The 25407-nt window shown below is 40.2% G+C and overlaps 1 protein-coding gene and 1 long non-coding RNA gene across 2 annotated transcripts; both read left to right on the top strand.

Moving 5' to 3' along the window:
* Positions 1-100: 100 nt before the first annotated feature.
* Positions 101-25183, top strand: LOC309538405 (transcription elongation factor A protein 1-like). The gene is given in 12 exon segments (XM_082233968.1): positions 101-2006; positions 5094-5164; positions 5167-5171; positions 8927-8989; positions 12761-12866; positions 14036-14123; positions 17022-17170; positions 18277-18344; positions 19361-19501; positions 20373-20519; positions 23834-23905; positions 24909-25183. Coding segments are annotated over 12 exon segments (975 nt in total). The 5' UTR covers positions 101-1950; the 3' UTR covers positions 24918-25183.
* Positions 3723-5086, top strand: LOC309538506. Its single transcript, XR_014222250.1, has 2 exons — positions 3723-4239; positions 4577-5086. It is a non-coding gene; the product is annotated as an uncharacterized lncRNA (long non-coding RNA).
* Positions 25184-25407: the final 224 nt, after the last annotated feature.

The raw sequence follows: 25407 nt of genomic DNA, 5'->3' as shown, positions 1-25407 counted from the left end.
AAAGTAAAGCAAAAGATGGAGAAGGGAATATTTCATCTTTTAAAAGGACCTTATATTATCTTTCATTTATAAATCTCAGAGCCATTTGCAATATATATGTGTATAACCCCCCTTGAAATCCATACAGTTAACTATCTAAATAGTAATAATTTCAGGAACAACAGCAGCAAGAATAAAAACTAAATCTTGCAGTAAGAGTCAGCAAATAAACAGAAAGATATTTTAACTGCTTGCAAAGGCACGCAATGTTTGTAGGGTGATAACTGATGCTACAATAGAGAAGTTTAATATTAAAAGCAGGTGGTCTTTCAGATATTAGGGCTTTAAACACCAATGTGAGCATCTTGAATTGCACCTGGAAATGAAGGCAACCAGTGCAACTGTTTTAGAATGGATTAAATCAGACCTAAATGGAACCTCAGCCTGCAATCTGGCTGCTGCATTTTGGACCTACTGAAGTTTCTGCGTCATCTTCACTGCACTAATACAATCTCGAAGTTGGCAGAACATGGAGTACAGTGGCCAAATAATCTCCGTCCAAAAGGAATAATAGGTGGCACACCAGCTGGAGCTGAAAAAGGCACACCTAGTCACCAAAACCGTCTGAGCCTCCAGTGATGAATCCAGGAGCACCCCAAAGTGGCAAACCTGCTTCTCCCATCCAGGGTGGTCTGCTAAAGGCTTAGTATTTATTTTTTAAACAATTATTTTTTAAGCAATAAAAGTTTGGGTAAAATAAAAATGTCAGTTGATGTCTGTGAGTAATAATAATGTAGACTTCAGAAATAACTATTGGTAAAAATGTTCCTGCAAGTATTTTGGCCCCAAGTCATTCAGGACTTTATAAAACAAGCAGCAGCTTAAATTGGACCTTTTAAGATACTGGTGCTAAATGATCCCATTTGGCTGCCCCAAAGTTAACCTGACAGCTGTACTCTGCAGCAATTGCTAGGTCACCAGAGCACAGGCTACTTGTAACAAACTGTCTTGAAACAACTCTTATTCACTGCCCGGAAAGCCTTTGCTATGGTGTTCTGCATGCTTAGACAGCACATGCTGAAGAGCATAACAAAATTTTTAACTGATAAGAAATCCCTGCAGTAGTTAGAAAATGCTGCAAGGCAAGACATAAAGGTACAATATCCAGTAAATGCCGGGGGCGATATATATAAAAAATCGACTTTGAGCTGAAGAAACCTTCCCGCATCCCACACCGGCCCTCTTTTCGCTTACACGCCACCCACCCTCTGTGCTTTATACCTGGATAAGATCCCACCCCGATCAAGCACCATTAGGGCAACTCATAAGGCAAGGGATGCGTACACACCATGCAGTTTTACATCTGAAAGGTATTCCTCCCCCACACGCCCCAAAAATAAAAGCAATGGGAACTGTAGTTTCCTCCTCGCCGAGCTACAGTTCCCAGCGCCAATAGCAAACTGCAGCTCCCGAGATTCCTGGGGTGGTGTGTGCTTTAAATCTGCTTCTACGGTTCCTCCTCAGCCAGTCTCTCTTGATCCCAACTCTCTGATGGAGAAGCGACATTTTCTTCCAAGCGCAGCAACAGCAGCCCCACAGCGTCCCTCCATTTCCGCTGGGCGGGCGCAGCTTTTGAGCTTCGGTGAAGCTCCACCTTCCCCTCCCCTCCATCGATGTTTTCGGCTTTTCCCGAGCACCGCCTGGCTCTCTTTGGCTAGGCTTGATGAGCGCAGCCTGGCGCCGCGGCTGCCGAGCTGTCGCTTCTGGGTCAGGCCGGTTTATGTGCTGTGAGCGGCCCGGGCTGTGGGTTGGCGGCTCCATCTTTGCTGGCGCCGGAGTCACTGCGGAGCAGTAACAGCAGCAGCCTAGGCAGCGTTAGGCATTCGCGGCGGCGGCGGCGGCTGAACTTCGCTCCCCATCACCCGCGTCGTGGAGCGTAGGCGCCGCGGGCAGTCGCCATGAGCGCCGAGGATGAGATCATTCGCATCGCGAAGAAGATGGACAAGATGGTGCAGAAAAAGAACGCGGTGAGGCGATGAGCCGGGAGGGACCGAGTGCCGGTGTGTGTATGTGTGAGAGAGAACGAGAGCGAGCGAGGGGGGGGGGGTGTTCCACCGAGCCCCTCGCGCGCTCGGCTTGAACGCCCGCTCGACCAATCAGCTGCGCCTCGCGCTCAGCTGGGCGCCCGCCTTTTTCTTTTCCTGAGGGCGAGAACTGAGGGGCGGCTTATTTCGCGCGCGGATCCTCTTTTGTGAGGCCTCAACTGTCACCTTTCGGAATGTGGGTGGGGGAGAGGAAGGAAGCACCTCGCTTTGCCCTCGTGCCAGTGTGGCAGATGGAGCCGTTCCTCTGGGGGGCTCTCTAGACTGGTGACGACGCTGTACGTCAAAACAAGGCACTTTCACGGGCGACGTATCCTTGGGGAGCAACCGAATCCTTGCCCTCCAAAGAACCGGCAGTCCAGGGACCCACGAAGTAACGCCCTGGCCTGTGGTGTATTGTGGCACTGCACCGCCCCGTATTCTTGTCAAGGCTGGTAGCCTTAAAAATGTGGCGCTGGTTGTCAGAAGGGTGAACTCTTTCTCTTTTCACAGATCTGAGAAGAAAGGACGCAAAAATATGTTATGAGTCTCGTTTGCTTGTTGGTTCAGTCATTCATTCATACACAGTAAATTTATCATACGAGTATTTATACTCTGCTTACTCACCTGAATTCTCCAGGCAGCTTGCAGTATATTCGAAGCACAACAAAGCAGACAAGGCTACAATAGTTACTACAGCAGGTCAAAGGTGTATCGGTTTCCCCTGCTTGCTCTCTGGTGTCCCATCAAATGCTGTTCTGGAACTGACTATTGAAGCAACCAGAGGTTATTCCCACACGGCCCAGGACTTACTCATAGAATCGTAGAGTTGGAAGGGTCATCTAGTCCAGGGGTCAGCAACCCGCAGCTCTGGAGCCGCATGTGGCTCTTTTACACCTTTGCCGCGGATCCGGGGCAGATACTAGCGAGGGGAGGAGGCGCATTGTGTGCCCCAACACTCCCCGCTGTTTTAAATGTTGCAGTGGTTTTGCGGCTCCCAGGTTTTTTTTCTTCGGTCCAAGTGGCTCTTTTTGTCTTAAAGGTTGCAGACCCCTGATCTAGTCCAACCCCCTGCAATGCAGAAATCTCAACTAGATCATAGACTCAGAATATGATTCCCTGGCCAGCTGCAACTGCCTCTCACAGACCTGGCCTTGATGTAGGAGGAGGTGCTGGGGGAGCAAAGATGTTAACATGCCACCTCCCCAATAGGTATGTTTTCTGGGTATCTGTCGCCACCTTTGATTCCATTTTCCAATGGGACAATAATTGCTAGTCTGCACTGGTTTTAACTGGCTTATGTGTCTTGTAAGTTTCAGCATCCTTTTGGAAATGTTTGCTAGATATCATACCACGTGTTTATACCTCACTGCCCTTGACTGTGGGTGTGGGGGCGGTGGGGAAGCTTCAGTCCTTTGTTTAAATAGGCAGTGAGATAAAACCATAAATAAATGACAGGATTCCACCTGAATATTAAACTAGGCTTTATTTTTGCTTTTAAACATTTCTGCATACAAGTCAGTTGATGAAGACGTGTCACTCAAAGTGTGTTCAATAAACTTGACCTTACATTTGTCATTTTAAAATGAAATCTCCATCAACATGTTTCTCACTCTTAAAAATAGAGAACTAGGCCAGTTGTCCATAAAAGTTACAGTAAGTGAAACAGGTAAAAGTTTCCAGCTAATTTCATAGTAATAATGTCATGTGAATTCAGGGGGGAGACATTCCATCATCACTGAAAGTGGTCTATGCCTTCCTCAAACAAATATTAAAATTATAGCAGCTCCTTGGAATATCACAGTATTCTTGAGTGCACATGTATTTTAATATTTTTTTGGCTGGTCATATGCAGAGAAGATAAGCCTCACTAGGCTTGATGAAGATTCTTTGAGAGAGTTGTATATTTTTCCTGCAAATGGTAACCCTGGTCTGGCCAGTGTCATGTTTCCTATAGTAGTGAGTGGGGCTAAAAATGTGTTTGATTAAAAATGTAAGTATATAAAATGAGTTTTACTGTAAAACCTAAACCTTGCTAGTCTTCAGAAGGAATAACTTGGTAAGCCTTACATCTAAATGTGCCTCTGTGCTACTAAGTAAAATTAATTTTATCTGTAACCATTCCAGAAATTCTTCTATAGCTTTATTCTAAATATGGATTCAGTGTAGAACTACAGTGGTGCCTCGCAAGACGAAAAGAATCCGTTCTGTGATTCTCTTCGTCTAGCGGTTTTTTCGTCTTGCGAAGCAAGCCCATTGACGGATTAGCGGATTAGGGCTATTAGCGCTATTAGCGGCTTTTAGCGGCTTATCTGCTGATCGGATCAGCTGATAAGCGGCTTAGCGGCTCAGAAAAAGGGGGGGGAACCAGCAGGAACTCGCAAGACATTGTCGTCTTGCGAAGCAAGCCCATAGGAAATTCGTTTTGCGGAGCACCTCCAAAATGGAAAATTCTTTCGTCTAGCGAGTTTTCCGTCTTGCGAGGCATTCGTCTTGCGGGGCACCACTGTATTAAGAAACATTGATTTATTTGACTATCTTTTATAATACTTTTAATTCAGATGGTATATTTTAGATGTCAACTTCATATATTTTTCTCTGCTTGGTGAATTATGCCTTCGGAACACTACTTAATGCTTGATACAGGGCTGTGTTAAAGGCTTTGTTACTGATTATGTATGCCACATTCACCGAAAGAAAGTTATTTTAACTTGGTAAGTGAGTGCACAGTGATGTTGTAGGTACAGTCATGTGTTACGATTCCTATGGATTTGGGGTTGGATACCCTGGCCTCTTGTATTCTTCCAAGCCTCACAATGGGAGTTTCTTGCTGCTGACCCACACATCTCACACCTACAGATTCAACTGGTTCAGCCCAGTATGTATTAAAATACTATTCCTTAAAAAAAAAAAATAATCAGCATAAACTGTATACTTGTGTTAAACTAAACCTTGCAAGTTATATTTCTGACTATCAATACTTGTTCTGTAGTATAACCAGTGTAACAAATTACCTTATTGTGTAATGAATAGGTGCAAGTTGGCAGAGGTAATTTTGCACATATGGATTTTCAAAAATCGAGAGCAGTTGAGTAAGATTAGAGAAAAAAGGTAAGCAGTAGCTTTTCCTCTTATAAGGTATGGAGCCAGTATGTGTTAAACAACTTTCCATGTGCATTCAGCTGCAATCCTATACTCACGTATTTGGGAGTAAGCCCCATTTAGCTCTGTGAGACATGCGTTTGAGTAGACATGTATAGGATTGAAGTTACAAATAATTTGTACAAATTTATATCTAGCTGTAGTACCATACTTCTTAAATCCTTGAATATGGAACCTAATCTGTAAAGACTGATTCTAAAAATAATTTTGAACTATTTTCGCCTATGATAGTTTTATGACAAATTTATTTCTTATACAAATTATATTGTTGTTCCTAAAACCTTCTTATAAATATTTGTCTAGCAAATACAGCAGTACTTATAATGTACGCCGGCTCCCTCAGCCAGTAAAGCAAGATGAGCGCCGCAACCCCAGAGTCATCCGTGACTAGACCTAATGGTCAGGGGTCCCTTTACCTTTACCTTTAGGTCAGGTTTAGAACAGAACCACTGAAATGAATGGGACTTAAATTAGTCATGACTGACTTAAGCATTTTATTTCAAGCGGTCTTATTTAAAAGTGAGCATGTTTTCCATGTTGATTGGCTACAGTGGAGTGCTACTTGTGTAAAATGTTTTGGTTATTGCACCCCCATCTTAATTTAGCATAGGAGTAAGTCCCACACTATTCATTGGAATTTGATTATTAGTACGCTTGGGACTGTGGCATAAAGCTACAATTTAAAAAAAAGTTTTCTCAGATGTAAATCCTTCTGGTTTCTGGTTGAAATTTTATATTCTGTTGATTTTAGAGGGAAAAAATCTATTCTGCCTTTGAATTTTCTTTTCACTTAAGACCATCTTACTGTCTAGTTCTCTGAATGTTTACTAAGTTCTGAGTTCAACAGAGCTTGGTCTCGAATAAGTCTAGGAAGGTATTTCATAGACAAATACGAGCCCCGTCCCCAAGTGTCCTTAGCTCATGTATTGAGTCCTTATATACACTACCACTACCACGAGAGCTTATCTGGTAGAAAGCATGGTAGAAAGCATAGGGCTTTCTCATTGGTGTGACCTGTCTTTTGGAATTGCCATATTCCCTGTTGACATGCCCTTTCTAGGAACTTACCAAGGCATTTGGAGAAAAAGGATTTTGGCTGCTGGACTGCAGTGATGAATTTGTGATGGATCTATTGAGTATTTGTAACATTCCTTTGGAATTGTTTTCATTTTTCATATAATGATCCCCCAAAGTGAAAGACAGGGTATATATTTCCTTAATCGCAGTACTGCTTCTTGCACTAAGTTTCCAGATGGGTGGGGTATAAATAATAATAAAATTATTATTATTATTGCAAATAAATATATGGCTTTGCATTTATCTTTATTTAAGCAGCAAGGTAAAAGAGAATAGTTTCATACACACTTTTTAGTTTGTTTGTCATGTTACTGCAAGTAACATTCCCTTACACAATCTTTCAAGTGGTATTTCAGAAGATAGTAGGTCAGGTTGAACAGTGAAAACTCCTGCTGTTTATTCAACACAGGCTTTATTTACATTACACATTACACATTTTTATTTACATTATTTTACAGTTTTTGAGATCCCTTAGTGAAAGGCATTTCCATAGTATCATAAACACATGTTGAATACAGGAGAGGACAAAGCTACCATCAGGCTTGTATGGCTATAAGTCAGTAAACAACTCTTCCAAGTTTTTGACTGAAACAGGTGGAGTGATTTCTGCCACTTACATCATCTAATACGGGTAGATTTCACAATTACAATGGAAGATAATACACTCTGCCCATTCTGGAGCTAATTTAGTTGTATTATGCTAAGTTTTGTATGTAAATTATTACAAATATCATCGGCAATAAGCTATAGCTCTAATTTGTTTTATTTGGTGTAGGCTTAAGATTCTGAGAATCTTATTTGGAGGGTTACTTTCTTTGATTGCATTTTAAGGGTGTCATTTATTTGTTAGATTAAATAAGTTATTTTACTAGAAATGATAGTATTTATTTTTGTGACAAATTTGTTTTCACAGTTGTAAACAGATGGATTAAAACTTCAAATATTTGATTATGTTTAGTTGCACAAATTCTAATATGCTGAGAAAGGGGGGTACCTTTTTAAAGAACCTTAAAAAAATCGAGTTTTAGATGGATTTGTACCTATTTACCTGGGAGTAAGCCCCATTGAACTGAGCTTAAATCATTGGAAGACAAAAGTACTGTGGGTGGATGGTTCCTATGTCTGAGATACTGACTATTTTCCAGTTTTGGATGAGATTACTCACCCCTGAAATAATATAGGTTTGGGTCCGTCTTTGTCTTTTGTGACTTGTGTAGCCTTAGTGACTAGGAACCCCTTTTACTGGCTATGGCGGCTGCACCAACTGTGACTGTTCTTGAACAGAAACAACCTGACAAGGGTGTTCATAACATCAATACTTGTTCATTGCAATGTGCTCTGTGCGGTAGGACTATGCTTGTCCATGGTTTGGAAGCTCTAGCTGGTGCAGAATGCTGTATCTAGACTGTTGATGGGAGCAGACTACTCTCAGCACATAACAAGAGTGCTTAAAAGCTTGCACTGGCTGCCCATATGTTACCCTCCCAGGTTTAAGGTTACAAGGCCTTTAACAACTTGAGTCCGGGATATCCTAAGGACTACCTGATCCCTTGTATCCCTGCTTGCTCACTGATGGGGGAGTCTCTGTTGGTGGTTCCCCATGGCTCTATTATACTTTCATTCGAGACCTCAGTTGCTAGGATGTCTCTGCTTTGTCATGAGCCTGGCACTTCTTTATTACATACCTTTTACTTACTTTTAGTGGCCTTTCTCTTTAGAAGGTGAATATTGAATCTCCTTATAAGGTTTCTAAAGAGAAGTAAGCCAGTAGCAGAGAGGTTAGTATAGTACAGTAAAATGATAGTACAGTAAAATTAGCTTTGCTAATCATAACTGCTTTTAATCTGTGATAATACAGATAACTGTTGCCTTTGGATTGAGAGCCCAAATTAATTGACGTAAAAGTGGAACTTTCATTTGTTGAGCCCATCTGCTTTAGGTGCAAATTGTACCATATAATGAAAAATCCTGATCTTACTGTGCTGTGTTCTTAAAATCTCATTTCAGTACTCTTGAGGGATTGGCCTGCAGTTAATTTCAAAATATTAATTTAAAATTACTAACTATATTAAATATAGGTAGAATCTAATATTCATATGACTGCTTTAGTAAAATATATTTTCTCACCTCCTACTCATTTTTAAGTAAATTAAAGTTTTAGCACTTAATAAAATTTGGAATAAACAACAACTATATCATTAAAACTGGTGAAAATTTAATGGAACAGTTGCTCACAAGCTAAATTGTATTTGCCTTGGGAATGCCAAGTTAAAGTTTTGCTTAAGTGGGTTTTGTAATTAACTACAACCTAGATGTACAACAATGACATCTGTGCAGGATTTGGTGGGAAGGTGTAGTTATTTAACACACATCCCAACAACTGCTTGCCTCACAAAAAAGTGGGCCTCCAACTCAAGATTGACTAGTCAGATTAACGTTTGGAAAATCTATCAGTTGCTCCTAGATGCTTGTGAAATAAATATCTAGGCTGATCTATCAGTGTTTAGGTTTATCATGTTTTCATAATGTGGAACTAGTGTTGAATAAAACTGCTGTGTTTCATAGTAAATATTATTTTAAGTATATGAGAATATGCATACTGAATCTTTTTACAATGTATTTTACAGGCTGGGGCTCTTGACTTACTCAAAGAACTTAAGAATATGCCCATGACTCTGGAGTTATTACAGGTATGTCTTTCCAATGCTGCAGTACCTCTTATATACATTTTCTACCATAAAGATATGGAAACAAATTTTCCTTTGAAGCCCTGCCCTTACTTTCCCTGCATCTGACATCATGTATGATGTCAGGCGGAGGCTGCATGGGCATGTCTCCCCAAAACGGCCTCACAGAACAAATGGGGAGGCTTGGTCTGGGCCACGTTTGGCCTGAAGGTCAGAGGTTTTCCACCCCTGTTCAGTAGTCACTTTAGATTGTTGTTCCCATGGAAGGGAATGTGTTCCTGTAGAAGGGAATGTACGTGTACGTTAGTGGAATTACTTTGCTGCTGCATATTTATTGCATATAAGAGGTACTTGAATCTCTATGACTGATTATCCCTGGGTATCAGAAATGTTACTCTTTAAGTAGAAAGCTGAATATCAATATACATGCATTCCAAATTGCCCTGATAAAAATGTATGGCAAGCATATTATCACATCTTACGATAGAAATTCAGGACGTGAATTTTCTTTATTTAGCTGGCACCAGCCTGGGGCAAACTTGCAAAAACCTTTCCTGCTGCATTGGAGGCAATTCTTCCTTGCCAGAGGCAAGCAGACAAGAGGCTTTTAAAAACATGTATAAGGAGACCTGTACTATACTACATATATGCAAGCTCACCATTACTAGACTCAATTTTTACTTTATTTGGTGCTGAACTTTGTTTATGCTTGAACCTCCTTTTAGAGTTGGAATAGGATTAAAATGGAACCAATTTAATAACAGCTGCAGTCTGAAAATATGATTAAACAAAAATAATTTTTTTGTAACAAATGCACATTATGCCTTGTTTGTTCAATTTTTATTCTCCCTCCCTCCCTCTCTCTGAACTGTAGATGGCAGTAGTACTCTTTTAACACTGCTAGACTGGAGTACTGTATAAGTGAAGCTGATTAATAAAATGTGATTAAAAAACAAAACCACAAGATAAATCTTGGTAGCCCTTAGGTTTTTGTTTTTCTTTTCCCAATCCCATGGTTTTCAGATCAGCTAAGGCAAGCAGTTATAAGTGGAGAAAATATAATTTTTGAAAATTATAATGAAAGTTTATTTGTAACTTGTATCACTCAGTCATCTAGCCATGCTCACATTAAACCTGGAAGTTATGTTACAGAAGTCATGTTGGATTAAAAAATATATGGTCAGTTGTTATGTAAAAGTATAGTAGTATAAAAAGTATTCATTGATAAGACTTAAAAGTGGATTGTTAAACTATTTATCCCATAGTTTGAGGTCCTTGAAAAGAAAGATATTGTTTGTAATTTTGCACTGAAGAGGGACTTTATCCTTATTCGGTGTGTGTATTTTCTTTGAAGGAAAAAGATTTGCTTATGAGTTCATAACTCTTAGTGTGAAGACTTTGGCTCAAGTAGTTATAAAAATCTATAAATCATCTAGATCAGGGGTCGGCAACCCGCATGTGGCTCTTTTACACCTTTGCCGCGGCTCTGGGCGCCTCTTCCCTCATGGTGCAGGTAGCGAGGAAGAAGAGGAGGGCGGCGGCGGCAGGAAGGCGTGCCAGGGCGCAGCGGCGGTTCTCCCCTCAGGTGGACTGCCACTGCCACCGCCGGCCACACACAGGCGCGTCCACACGCAGGCGCGCTCCCTTTCGCCGTCAGCAGCCCGCCCGCCCTCAGGCCCCGCGGGCCGCGCCGCGTGACGTCGAGAGCCGCCCACCCAGGCCATGCTCTCCTCAGCCCCGCGTGCGAGGCACCTGAGGCGAGGGAGAGAGAGCGCGTGCGCTTGAGGGAAATGGCGGGGTGGGGTTTGTGTGTGTGTGTGTGTGAGGGGTGGCGGTGGTGCTTTGGGATCCTTTTCCGTGCCTTGCTTCTGAGTGGCCGGCGAGTTGAGGGAGAGCACCTGAGGTGAACTACAAAATGGGCCCGCCCTCCCTGTCAGGGAGGAAGGGGTGAATTACGTCAGAGACGAGGAGGGGGTCCAGAGGTAGCCAGCAGGTGCTGTGATGCAGCATCTCGGCCTCAGAGAGAGGCGGGGGAGCACGAGAGCAATTGCAGAGGGAGGGGGGCTATTAGGCACCAAAATCCTGCATGCGGGATTTCCCTGTTCTCTCGTGCCTATGCAATTCCTGCCCTTCTCCCTTCCCCCTCGAGATTTGCTGCAGAGACAAGCAAATGAAGAAGAAAGGGAAGAGTATTAGCTGACATGTCCCCTGATCCCATGGAAAGCACCACAGATTCCTTTGCTTACCAGCTCTTTTTATTTTAAGTTGGCTTCAAACCTGTAATTGTGTAGGTGTATGTATGTATACATATACACACATAAATATTCATATCTCTTCCCTCTCACCTTCCTTTCACCCAGTTTCTCTGGCACTGGTTTATAAATGCTATGTAGAAATGATGAGAAAGTTGCACCAGCAGAAGGAATGGATATGTGCTGTTAGTAAAAAGAGAGGGAGTTTGAACTGCAGGGAGGGACAGACACTTTTCTATGTATTAATTTGTATAATGCCCTCTATGCACATAGTGCTTTGCAAAAAATGGATATGAGAGGTACCATACCCCTCTTTGCTATCTGAAATAGACTCAGGGGAAAGAGAGAGAATGGGGGAAGGGGAAGAATGTGTGGTTATTTACATTTGGCTTGTTTTGCGGCTCCCAGTTTTTTTTCTCTCTTTGGAAACGGGTCCAAGTGGCTCTTTTTGTCTTAAAGGTTGCAGACCCCTGATCTAGATCTATAAGCCTTTGCTGAGTTTAGAAATCACACTTGCCTAATGTATTGCTTTATAACAGATGCTGTTCTAGAACCATATTGTCAAGTTACTTATGATCAACCTGCCTCCATAATACTTAAAACTATATCCATATTAAACAGGGATGTATGTATAATTTAAAACCAGCAGTTTCTGACAATTAGAAAACAATTTAAAAAACAATTTCAGATAAAACTCAGCTTCCATCAAGGCTTTCTCCTTTCAGTAAACCAGATTCTCTTAAAATAATTTCCCTCGAAGGCTAGCAGCAAGGAGTGCAAAACATGCAATTCTGCTGCTCTTAAAGGCATGCTTGTTAATTAACCAGGTAGTTGTTGAAGAGGATCTTAATTAAAGAGAGAGAGGGTGAAAGCCCTAGAGGCAAGAATATTAGCTAACCTCCCTTGGATCTCAACACTGCAAACAGTACTTTAATGCCAGTTCTTGTATATGTGGAGAATTCTTAAATAGAAAAAATAGAATGTTTGGCTTTGGCTTAAAAAAATAAATAAATTACTTTGGAAATCATTTGCTGTTTTTGCCCCATATCTGATGACTTCATGCAGTTTTGTATTCTCTCAATTGTATTTGAAATCCTTGTAGTGGTTCTAAATATCATTATATAAATACAGTGGTGCCTCGCAAGACGAAATTAATTCGTTCCGCGAGTTTTTTCGTCTTGCGGTTTTTTTCGTCTTGCGAAGCACGGTGTCGGAAAAGTTTTGGAAAAGCTTCAGAAATCACCAAAGTCTTCAAAAACCTCCAAAAAGGCTACCACACCGCGTGCTATGAGTTGCTCCTCAAAGTCAAGTCGCAACTGTATTAACAGTTTTAAGAAAAAGGAAACAAAATTGCAAGATGTTTCTGTCTTGCGAAGCAAGCCCATAGGGAAAATCGTCTTGCGAAGCAACTCAAAAAACCAAAAACCCTTTCGTTTTGTGAGTTTTCCGTCTTGCGAGGCATTCGTCTTGCGAGGTACCACTGTACCTGCTTTTAAATGTTGATACTTGTGCTTGGTTTCAGTCTACAAGAATTGGAATGTCAGTGAATGCAATACGCAAGCAAAGCACAGATGAAGAAGTTACATCCTTAGCAAAATCTCTCATTAAGTCGTGGAAGAAGTTATTAGGTATAACTATGTTTTTTTCCCCTTCTACAACTTCCAGATTAATAGATTTCTGTCTGTTTCTGTCGTTCTTGCAAAACCAACTAACTCTGATACATGAACCCTCCCTTCATTTTGAACTTCCTTTTGTCTTTTTAGTGGAGGACAGATATTTCCAATGCAATGGGGCAAGCAATACAAACAACCTGGCAACAAATTGGTTGTTATGGGTGGGGGACATGGTTGTGGGTGGAATGTGGAGGCTGGATGTTATTGAGAATGCTCTACAGTATCAGTGAGGTTTTCATTGGACAATTTGGAAAGATTGCACAATAGGAAAATAACACTATTATATATCTATATCTATTTCTAGATATATTTCTAGATATATATTAATGTATAGTTGCACATCAGACTATTTTATAGAAACCAATAGTGGATAGTTTGTAAAAAGCAGTTATTCCAAAAATAAATACATAAATTGAGGAATGTGAAAACAATTAAGAGCAGGCAAATTTCTTATATTATTTGCAAGATATATATATATAACACATTGGTTATATCAATCAAAATATAAGTTTCTCACTAAAATTGTAGAGCACAAATTAAGAGTATATAAAATACGACCATTCAGCATCTTAAAAATAGTCTAGATATAGAAGATATTTTCATGCTTCATTTACACTGTAAATCTATAATTGTTGATCTAGATTATATAAAATACATGAGTAAGATTACACTTTTCCTCTGAGTTGATGAAATAGGCTTGTATACTACAGCCTTGTCTCAGAGTCTTTATTCTCTTCATATTCTTCTTCTGTCTTGGGTTAGGTCACTATATTATATGAATGTCATTGATCCTCTCTGTGCCCTCCACCCCATTACTGCAGGAATAGCAGCACCCATAGATTAGCATTGACAAACCTTCACAGTGATTTGAGGTTTTGACATTTGTGGGCCATCCAATAAAGTGCATACTTGCTCTTACAAGAAAGTACTTTACTGATATAGAAACTTTATTAAACTACCTACTATTTCTTTATTTTGGAACCTCACTTTCTGTGCTTTAGGTGACTTAGCTTGTAGGGTAGTTGAATGAATTACTGAGATAATATATATTAAGTACTTACACTTTGCTCTATAAATGATACATATTGTCTGTGTATATATATATTTATAAATATATATTTCAGATGGACCAGCAAATGATAAGGATTCTGAAGAAAAGAAAAAAGAAGCAGCTTCTTCATCACAAAACAGTCCTGAAGCAAGAGAAGAAAGGTATGTCTTCCATCTTTGGTGTTGGTGGTAGAAAAGAAGCAGTTGGTCAGGGTCAGCATCTTCTGTGCTTATTCAAGGAAATGGACTGCCTTGCCTCCTAGTGAGCAGAGTGGTTGGGTTAAGTTAGAGCTCCTAAAAACCCAACCTTCATACATTTTTGGTTTCTCAAGTTCTTGCACCCCCTTTCCACCTTCCCACTTTGACCAGCATGTATTAGAAAGGGAGCTCTGGAAACCATATGGTCACAGGGAGCACATTGCTAGGCTGGTGGTTTCCAGAGGAACTTTTACTGCAGGAAGTAGTGTCACCAATGAGCCACAGCTCTGCCACAGCTGCTGAGAATGCTGCAGCTACAGGAAATGGCACCATGGTGCCACAGCAGGTATTCATGTTTTGTCCTGACTCCCTCCACTTTCATATCAGGCAGGTAGGGGACAAAGCATGACCACTCAGTCAGACACTCAAATGGCTGGAAGATGAGCCTATCAGCACTATGCCTCACAACCAAGCAGTGCCAAGTGAGATGAAATGGGAAGGCCTGGAAGAGCCCATCCTGCCTGCACAGCATGTTTTTGGCACCAGGCAGACAGGCAATGTGAAATAGAGTGGGTGAGTACCTCACCACTCCTTTCCTGATCTCACTGGGAAGGGATCTTCTCCCCAGATTTATGAACTGAGTGAAGGTCTCCTAGGCAATCAAATGGGCTTATCCATCTGTCTCAGACAGAGCTTCTTATGCCTAATCTAATGTCCAATTCCCTTACAAAAGACAGGGGAAATAGACCCAGCTCCAGGGCAGGTTTAGACACATGCATTAGAGAGGCCATGTCACAATTCAGAAGTTCATCCTTGGAACTTTCCACTTTCACAGTTCACTCTTGGTGAGGGTGTCTGCATTAGCAACATTCCAGGGTAATTTTCTCATTAAAAATGTCTGTAAGACAACAACTATAATACATTTAGAAAGCATTATAAAATATGTATTTGCAGACAGTCTTTGATAGGCGGGGTTGTGCAAAAAGTCATAGTACAGTAAGGTGCTGGTCTGCAAGAAAGATCATCCTGAAATATTATCACACTGTTACATCCCAGGATTGAGGAATGCCCTCCAGGAATCAGAAGAGAAAACAGAAATTTTCTTACCGGGACTTGCTCTTTTCTGGGACTCCCAAAGGGCATTCTACCCTTCTCTTTCTTTCAGGACCAGTACATGGAACTTTTCAGGGGTTCTGCCTCACTACACATATGAGAGTGGTGGAGAGTGCCTCTTGGGACGTTTCCAATGCCCCCCTTTTGTTCTTTATCTTTTTTATTGTAGTTTTATTGTCACTCAAGAGTATAATTTATATTCTAGTAAGGAGTGGAGGGGTAGTGTTTTCTCTGGTCTGAAGGAGTAGAGCAAGCCTTCCCGTGGAAAAGCAATTGAAGATGTTGACTCTGCCTGTTTGCTCCAGAAAGGGAGCCATCCTGAGGTTTAACAATGCTTTCTGGGAGTCTCAAATAACAGAAATTCATTGTGAGAGGGGGATTTGTTTTTCCATGTATTTTGAAGATGCATTTAATACTAGGGAAAGCTAAAATCCTGTGCCATATAGCAAAGGTTATGAACTGACTATAGGCCTTTCTTCACCAAACTGATGTCCTTCAGATTGCATCAGCCCTAGCTAGTGTGGCCATGCTGGTTGGCACTGATGGGTGATGTAGCCCATAACATTTAGAGAGCACCAGGTAGGTAAGGGTTGCCACAGACCCTACCCTGTTTATATCTTAGTTTACTTCTTGCATTAGAATTACACAATATAATATCTTGATATTTGACACAGCAACTATGAGAACTGTGGGAGTTTGTATTGGAACACAGCTAATAATGTAGATTTTGTCTTGTGCTATAATGTAAAACAGCATAAATTCCAAAATGAATACATCTAGTCACTTTTCTGCTACTTGTGTGAGTGCAGTGGAGTCTAGCAATGTTATTTGCAGTTATGTCAGCTATAATTTGTGTGTCTGGTGTCATTTTCTTTTCAGTAGGTCAAACTAGAACATCTCAGATGTTAGGTAGTACTTTCATTTTTATTTGTGACTTAACACAGGTGACATGGTAAATAACCAGTTGCTGCTGAAGCACTCCTGCTGCACTCCTCTTCTACCATGAGCAGGATCAACAAACCATAAGCCTTGGCCTACCATGGCATCTGAACCAATACTAGTGATTGGGACGCCCAAATTGATATTTGCCTTCAAGTTGTGCTTTGGAGAGAAACAAACCATGAGCAATGATTTAAACTGATGCTAAGCCAAGGCTTGTGTTAGTTGCTTGTGCCAGGGAGGAGAGGAGCGAACGTGAGTATACCAGCATACTGCTCATTCATGATAAGTCAAAACACAGGCATTACTTAACTTTTAACAAGGTTGATTGAGGCCTTAAAAAATAAGATTTTCTGTGGAACTGTGTCAAATGCCGCCTCTTATTTCTATTCAGATTAGAGTATAAAAATATGTAAGCCATTTCTAATACTTTGGCTTGCATATAATTAGTGCTAAAGGGTGATTGGTAATGAAACTGCCTTAATAATAGCTTTATGTAATACTGCATTTTTATTTTTATTTTATTTTATTGGTATCTGTACTTAGCTATGCCCCAACCTCTGTTTCATATTTTAGATGCAACTCTGTACAGTGATGGTTTTTATTATTTCCTTTGTTATTACTATTTACATTTTAATATTTAATATTTTCCCCCTTTCCTCTTTTTTATCTTTATATTTTTGGCATATAATGAAAACAGCTTTAATCAATAATAATACTTAAATAAAGAGAGAAAGAGAAACTGACCAATGACCAGTTACATTGCAGAAATACAATGAAACTAAAAAAAATTTTTTTTTCTTTGTTTAGCAGTTGCAGCAGCAACTCAAGCAGTAAGAAAGAAGAAGCTAATGCTTCCTCAGAATCATTTATTACCTCCTTTCCTCGAGCTCCAAGCACATCAGATTCTGTACGGATGAAATGCCGAGAAATGTTAGCGGCGGCTCTCAAAACAGGAGGTAAGGATTGTACTACCACCTTTGCAGGTCATCCTGCTTGACATTTCCTCTCTAGTGTTACTTACAATTGTAGTTGTAAGGCTATTTTGCAGTGTGAGTGGTGAGGTAGTTTTTTGATAGATGAATATAACTAACCCCTAGCATATATGTCCATTGGAAGCAAGTAATGCTCTTTGTGACAAGCCTTCATATAATATTGTATTCTTCTCAGAGAGCCGCCTTTGATTGCTGTGGTTTCACCCTGTGTTAGGAATGCTTAATTCTGAAGTTTTATGAGTTGGGTCTCGAGATCCACCCACAGAAAGGAGATGGGGAAAGAGTAATTTTCTTGCCTCTCCCTGCCAGACTCCAGAACCTCCTGAAACCACTTGGGAATTTTTATTAATGGGTTGGGCTATGATGGAGGAGACTGAGAGGAAAAGGGAGAAATCACAGAAGAGCAGGCAGAGTCATCTTCTCAGAGCTGGAGGCTTTTGGGGGATAGGCTGTTGGGGTTGGCAGGGCAAGGAGGGGTGGGAAAGTCCCCCTTCACTCATCCTCTTCTGCAGACTGATCTCATAGTTGATCCAAAGCTCTTCACAAGCTGAAGTTGCATTCAGCTACAGAAGGACTGTTTCTAATGGAAGTGTTGCACAAGAAAATATATTATCAGCAGGATCCTATCAAGGAAGGCTGCTCAAACACTTGACAACAAAGGAGTGAAGTTTTCTAGTTGGGAAGATTAAAGAGAATCTGAATAAATTTTGTTTTCACTCAAGGATATTGGACAGATGAGCATGTATGATCTGCTTTTTGGAGGGAGAGCATCTGAGGACCTAGAGAGGTGTAGAGGTTGCTAAATTTAAAATTAAGAAGTCACCAGGTCCAATTAACAACCTGAGAGTTGTTCATTAACTCAAATAAGAGTTCACAAAATGGCTGATGTGAATGCAGCATCACAAAGCATCTCTTAATGCACTTACTGTGTTAGACAGTAGGCACAAAGATGGGACAAAAGAATCACATTAAGTGCTCTAGAAGAAATTTTGATAAAGGGTGCTAGAGAAATGTGTTGAATAAATGTTTTAATACATATTAATAGTCATACAACTCACTTTCTCTTTCAGATGATTATATTGCTATTGGTGCTGATGAGGAAGAGCTGGGTTCTCAGATTGAAGAAGATATCCTTATCTGTCCAATCAGTTTTTTACCATCTATTTTGGTTCACTAGGCTGATGCTAACTCTTAGCTTCCTTTTAAAATATTTTGTGACTTTTGTGCTCCACAGGTGCCTCTGATTGTTTGTGATTGTCTTTATTGTTAATTGATAATTAATAATTCTTTTTATGAACCACCTTGAATGCAGAAGGCAATATAGTTAACTATGTTAGCCAACTCCTATGTCAGTTTTTATACTATTGAGTAAAACCCTGCTGGAACAATGACCTCTCCTTTTTAATTTTACAAAGCATTATTAAAAGCCTAAAGATAACACAGCATAAAAAATGAACATATTAAAATGAAATTTTATATATTATACTTAATAAATGCCAAATGGCATGTGTTCTCTAGGCACTGGCAAAAGGAAAAATAGATACATTAAAAACACTATAAGATGCACAAAAACAAATATACAAACATTAAGCAATTATAAAATGCTGCTAAAGCCGATTATCAAGCAGCAAACAAGAGAATAGCAACACATAAAAAACTAAAGGAATGCAGAATTAAATCAAGAAATTTAAAATAATTGCTGTTAAAAACCTTAAAAGGTATGAGAGATCAGAAAGGATTTTGCCTGCTACTAAATAACATTAATTAGGTGCCAGGCAGGGCATTCCATAGTTGTGACTTCGTAAAGGGTGCAGTTTGCCAAGCACTCGCCTTCTGCAAATTTCATTCATTTCAGTGAAGCAGCTGTACAGAAACATCCTTTGAACCTTTGCCTAGTATCTGCAGATTTGTGGTAAATTTTGCTGTGCTAAGATTACATTCCTGGACTAAGATTATATTCACTATGTGGTCTAACATTCATCTTCAGTCTCAGCAGGCCAGTATTGTATTTTTAGGAAGCTCTTGTCAGTTCAGAGGAAAAAACAGATGTAGATGTAGGGCTAGCTTTGGTGAAATGTTCATAAAAGAATGGAGTGCAGTGTTGTGCTATTCCTAAGTGTTGTCCTTAACTCATAAGCACCCATATTTCAAGAACTAAAAAATACAGACATGAAATACAAAAATAGGGTACGCAGCAGGATAGCAAATCTTAAGGACACTAAGAATCCTAATCTAAGGAAAAATGTTTTATGTGGGAATATACCTCCTGACAGGTTTGCTAAAATGACAGCAGAGGTAAGTAGCTCATTCTTTGATTTTCATGGTTAAGATGTGAGTGTAATTCCATTCAACTAAGAGCTGGATATTTTGGAAACAATATACTTTGATGTACTAAAAATGTTAGCAGCAAACAGTGCTGTTTGAATACAAAACCTTAGCTATACTGTCTGCATGTTGGGATTGAGTAGGCAAAGGAACGTTGTCTTTTATGTGTGGCTTATCTTCCAGAAAGCATTAATGTAAAAGTATGTTTTTAGTTCTCTCAAAATGGGTTAAATCCTCCCAGAAGTAGTAAGATCCACTAGCAACTACCTGTGTGCAGTCTGGATTAAATTTATTGTTGTTAGCCGCCCTGAGCCCGGCTTCGGCTGGGGAGGGCGGGATATAAATAAATTATTATTATTATTATTATTATTATTATTATTATTATTATTATTATTATTATTATTATCTGTCCCCCCTAATCCACCCTCTAACAGCAGCTAAGCACTTGCTCAGATGTACCATGTCTCTTTATGGATTTTTTAAAGATGAAGAATGAGGTTGAATGCCATCTGCATAACAATGGCACCATTCCAAAATTATACACTATCGGTCCTAGCAACTGCATATTGGTGCTCCCAAAACATGGGAGGCAAAATGGAATCTTGTGATCTTGTGCAACATATAGGATAATTCTTATGGAGCTGAGCACTCCAGATGGGGCACAGGGAGCCAAAAATTGCCTCCCTCCTTTCTTATGGCAGATTCCTTCCATCAGCAGACAGACATTGTTGGATACCACACACTACACAATAACTAACCTTTAATTTGTATTTGAAAGTTGTAAGTACAAAATAAAAAATAAAAGCCTATTTCATCATCACTCTGTGTATCCTTACCACAGGAGATGGCAAGCGATGAACTGAAAGAGATGAGAAAAAATCTTACCAAAGAAGCCATAAGAGAGCATCAAATGGCTAAAACAGGAGGAACTCCGACCGATCTCTTTACATGTGGCAAATGTAAAAAGAAGAATTGTACTTACACCCAGGTATGGCAAGTGATATTCTCCAACATTTAGCCTTCATAGCCTCACCACATTCACCATCAACAGGACTTGCTTATGAAAGATTCCCTATCTGAGCAGTGAAAGCAGTGCCGATTGTGGTTAGACAGTGGAGGCTGTGTATGTACTTGGGTAAATAACAACATGAGTGTATGATGGTCAAGGTTTGAATGGACTTGAGAGCATCCAATTGTTTTGGAGTAACAGCAGTAAATCTAGATATTTTGGTTGTAGCCATAAATGTATAAGTGTTTACAGGTGGTACTTTTGTTATCCTTACAAATTATTATTTTTTTTAGATCTTATTGAAATAGTAGAAGCAGCTAAGGCTCCTCATAATCTGCTGTCAGGATTTTTTTTTTTTTTGGTAGAAATGTGTGACTCAGAGTGTCTGTTGTCTGGTGCTTCCGTTTTACTGGAACTGGTTTACTTAATTTTTTAAGTATAAATGATCGAGATATTATGGATATGTGGAGCTGCCTGGGCCTTGGAGTATGAAGTGCTGTTCACATTAAGATGGAATATGAATAGTAGAATCCTTGGGGGCTAGTTTGTGAGTGGGTAGCTGAATACATCAAGTAGCTGAGGGAAGTAGAAATCAGTCAAGGTAAGCAAGAGGGTATTATTTTAGGTAGAGACGCTCACTGTGCCTTAGTTGCTTGCTATGCATTAGGCCTTTTCATCTTCCCCTTACCCATCCACCTCCTTTGTTCTCAAAAGCTGCTTGAAAATTGTTGGTTCCTCTAAAACAAGGATAGGACATATTGTGCAGATGTTGTTAGACTGCACTTCCTTTCAGTTCTCACCATTGGCCAGACTTCCATAATTTTTGGCATCAATTTTTTGTTGAGTGCATCTCCGGGGGTGAGGTCAAACCACAGCATTAACAGTACCAAAATGACCTCTCCGGGGCACAAGCTTGGGCAGTGTATATGGAGGTCCTGGGCTGTCCAGACAAGAAGACACCTCTTGCGGCCTCACTGATTTGTGAGGCAGAACAATACATTTGGCACCAGCAGGGCTGCAGGAGTTACCGGAAGGAGGCATACTAGGTGCCATCCAACCATCTTAGAGACTCCACTCTTGATTTGTGTAGGGTTTACTCCTTAGCCCTTTCTTCTCCTCAAGATATCGCATGAGGCAGTGGAGGTTTAGGATCAGAATTTTCCTTCTCCTAGATGGGCTACGTTTCCAGAATGATAGGACATACAGAAACCATCTTCGTGACCATTGGACCCACTATTGGTCTCCTCTGCTCAATCTGCCGGAGCCTGTCATGCATGCAGGGGAAATCCCTAACTCACCAAGGGCTTGAGACCCATTGGCTACCCTCACCTGGTTTAGCCGGCCAGTCAAAGCCATTCCCGGGATGTGGCTACTGTTGCATGCTGGCAGCTTTTAGGAGCCAGAGGTGAGAGCTGAGTGCATGGTGGGGACCAAAGGTGGAGAAAGGGATTGTTTTAGAGAGGCTTAGTATTTCTGATATTAAATTTTAGGAGTGGAGTTTATATATTCTGTAAAAACCTGCCTTGTCCTACTACCACCACAGCAATCCCTCAGATATATGCTGATGATGTGCAATCAAAGCCCGTTGGACTGACACAGCCCCCAAGGCTAGAGATGTAAAATTTCTGGAAATTTTGAAGCCATGAGGGGGGAAAACATCCCCCCCCCATTTCCCCCCCAGGAAAAATAGAAATTTTGGAAAAATGGGAAAGTTCAGTATGGAGTAGTTTTACAAACTGTGTGAAATACGGTGTATATAAAAGCATTATGCTTGAAATAAAACAGGTAACCACCCCCCTTTTCCTCAAAAGCAACAACAAAAAAAAGCAAGAAACCACCAACATGAAAAATAATCAGATATGCCCCTTAGCACCAACAGCAAATAAAGTTAAGGTCCACCTCAATATTTAAGCTCCACAGAATGTAATGCTTGAGTAATGCTTAAAGAAAATAAAATAAAAGAAACAACCTATACATGCAGTTTATTCTATTTCATTTTCTGAACTACTGCTATCATTTTCCATTTTTTCTTCCTCTTCCTTTTTGTCATTTTTCTCATGGACTTCTAAAAAACGGCTTGGGGAAGAAAAGGAAAAAAAACCCTGTCCCCCCCCCCCCCAATTTTCCCAGGTTTTTCCCAGGCCTTCCCATCTCTACTTGAGGACAGCCGGGGCAAAGCATAAGGCAATTTTTTTGCATGCCAGGCTCAGAAGTAACCAGCATCCGGTTACTGAATAGTACGTTGCACTAAGGCTCAAACTGTTTGAAAGGAAAAGGAGTGTGTGTGTTTTTAATTGAATTTGTTATTATATATTATAAACCGCAGGATGATAAGAGAGCTTCTAAATAGTTTACAAAAATATACAACAGAACATTAAAATGATTGATAAAACACAGTTAAAAGCAGGTATTTAAGAGTATTCAAACGATGATGAAAGTCAGCAGTGGTTAAAAGGAAGTAAATCGCATGCAGCTTCTATGTGTTCAGATGGGCTGGCCCTAACAAAAATGTTCTGAGCAGTTGCCGGAAAGAGTATAGTGAGAACACCTGCCTGGTGTCAGTTGGCAGGGAGCTCCAAAGTGTGGAAGCTGGAAGGCCTGGAAGAAAAACAGAAAAGGGGGGGGGGAGAGACAGGTTTTTTCCCAAAGCCGTTTTTCTCAGGAAAAATTGAAAAAAAAGTGTGTGAAATATTCAAACTATATCAAACTATTCTTTTCAGCTTTGGAAAAAAAACGGAAAAAACGGTGTGTGTGTGTGTCCCCCCCCCCCAATTTTTCTGGGGTTTTTTCAGGCCTTCCCATTTCTACCTAAGGCTGGGGTATACTATAGCATACCGTTTTTGCTTCTTGTTCTTTCAGTGGCCCTTTAGCTCGTTACTCCTTCTCCACCTACATTGGGGCAAATAAGATGTGTCACTCAAAAGGAGCTTCTGCAAGAAAACAGTGCCATCTGCTTCCAGCTATCAAAAGATGAATAGAGGGTGGGAAATTATATATTAGGGCACTGAGTAGAAGAAGAGAATGACAAATGGAGTGGGTGAGAAAAGAGATGGGCAAAGAAGTTGAAGAGGGAGATTGTCCCTCTATTCCACCCTCTTAGTCTTTACACACAGGTAAATATTGGGTTAAAAATGAGAATTGGACTGTGGTCTTAACGCACATACAGAAAGTAAGCCGTATTGAACACAGTGAGTCTGGTTTCCAAATAAATATGCAGAAGCAGTAATTCATAAACAAATTGTGTAGCATAATATTAGTCAGTTTATGCTTGGAGTTCTTTTCTCCCCTTTTAGGTTCAAACTCGAAGTGCTGATGAACCTATGACAACATTTGTTGTGTGTAATGAATGTGGAAACAGATGGAAGGTAAAAAAAAAGTCGTTTTGTTTATGTAACAATTTCTGTTATATTACCTGATTTTTTAAAGAACTGTATTTTTCTCATTCTGGGTATGTGTCTTTATTTATGAGCTAACAGTGTTGCAGTCTAGATGTAAAAAGAGAGAGGCTTCAGATGCCAATCCATTGCCCAGTCATATGGTCTCAGTGGCCTCACTGGCCTCTGTTGGAAAAGGGATGCTGAAATCTGTAATAAAATGGCCACTAGGTGGGGTAGGACTGTAGTAGGGGGCCTATATTAACCCAGAAATCATCCCATGCCCTGGGCAACATTGAATTGCTTATATAACAACAACAACAACAACAGCAACAAAATTATTATTTATACCCCGCCCATCTGGCTGGGTTTCCCCAGCCAATCTGGGCAGTTTCCAACCAAATATAAATAACAATACAGCATCAAACATTTAAAACTTCCCTAAACAGGGCCGCCTACCTCTGCTTGAGAGGTAAAGAGGCACCCTGGTAGAGAGAACAGCAGAAAGCTAGAAATGAGAGTCTGATCTTATACATGTTTACTGAGAAGTCCCATTGGTTTCAATAGGACTTACTCTCAAGTAAGTATGAAGCTGCATCTCAAGTTCGTTCACTCAGAAGTAAATTGCACTGCTTTGGTGGGATTTCATATGGATTGGGAAGGAATGTACACACCCCATGTTTTATGCTTTCACCCCACCCCCCTGTATTTTTACTAGCTTAACTTTTCAAGTTAGATGGGTGGAAGTGACACACGCACCATTGGAACATCAGCACAATCTGTAGGGTTTTTCCACATATAACACCCTAGCAATTAGGGTTTTCATGTACTTTCTGCTGATCAGTGTTGACACTTTGGGGGTGGAAATGGGTGAATGAAAGTTATGCTACCATGCTTGTTAAGAATGTGAACAAAATGTAGGATCTTCATTTGCTTACTCTCACTGGTGATATTATATGCATATAAGTCATAAATATTTCTTTTATTTTGACAGTTCTGCTAGAAGAAATTCTTGAAATCTGGACCAGTATGAAAGAGGATTTTATAATTAGCTTTAAGAACTAGGTCAAGCATCTAGATTCCTGCAAAAGTTTTTCGCTTTCCTTTTCCTTTCATGCAGACATCTCTGAAGTTAAATTTTGGATTTTGACACAGCCATCCTGTAGTTAATAGTCTGTAGAGCCAGGAAGCTCAATTGTATGGTGTAAATTCGATACCCTCCCCCCCCCCATTTTTATAAGCAAGTCTACATTAAACTTTTATCAATGACATTTGGGTAACTGCTTTTTTCTTAACTTCGTGAACAAAGAGTTGTATATCTCTGCATTTGGCATATCCAGCTGATTTTTTTTTATTGTAGAATAAAATTCATATTTAATAGTACATTCCTTTTTAACCATTTTGGTGTGTTAGATCAAATAGTTTTGCTTTATACTCTCATAATAAACTATAATTTGTGTGGGTGACTAGACTGCATAAACCATTTTTTTCAG

The sequence above is a fragment of the Podarcis vaucheri genome (assembly GCF_965113315.1).
Source record: "Podarcis vaucheri genome assembly, chromosome: 8".
Taxonomy (NCBI): Eukaryota; Metazoa; Chordata; class Lepidosauria; order Squamata; family Lacertidae; genus Podarcis; species Podarcis vaucheri.
Note: the sequence above shows the minus strand (reverse complement) of the source record. Positions and strands in the feature narration are given on the sequence as shown.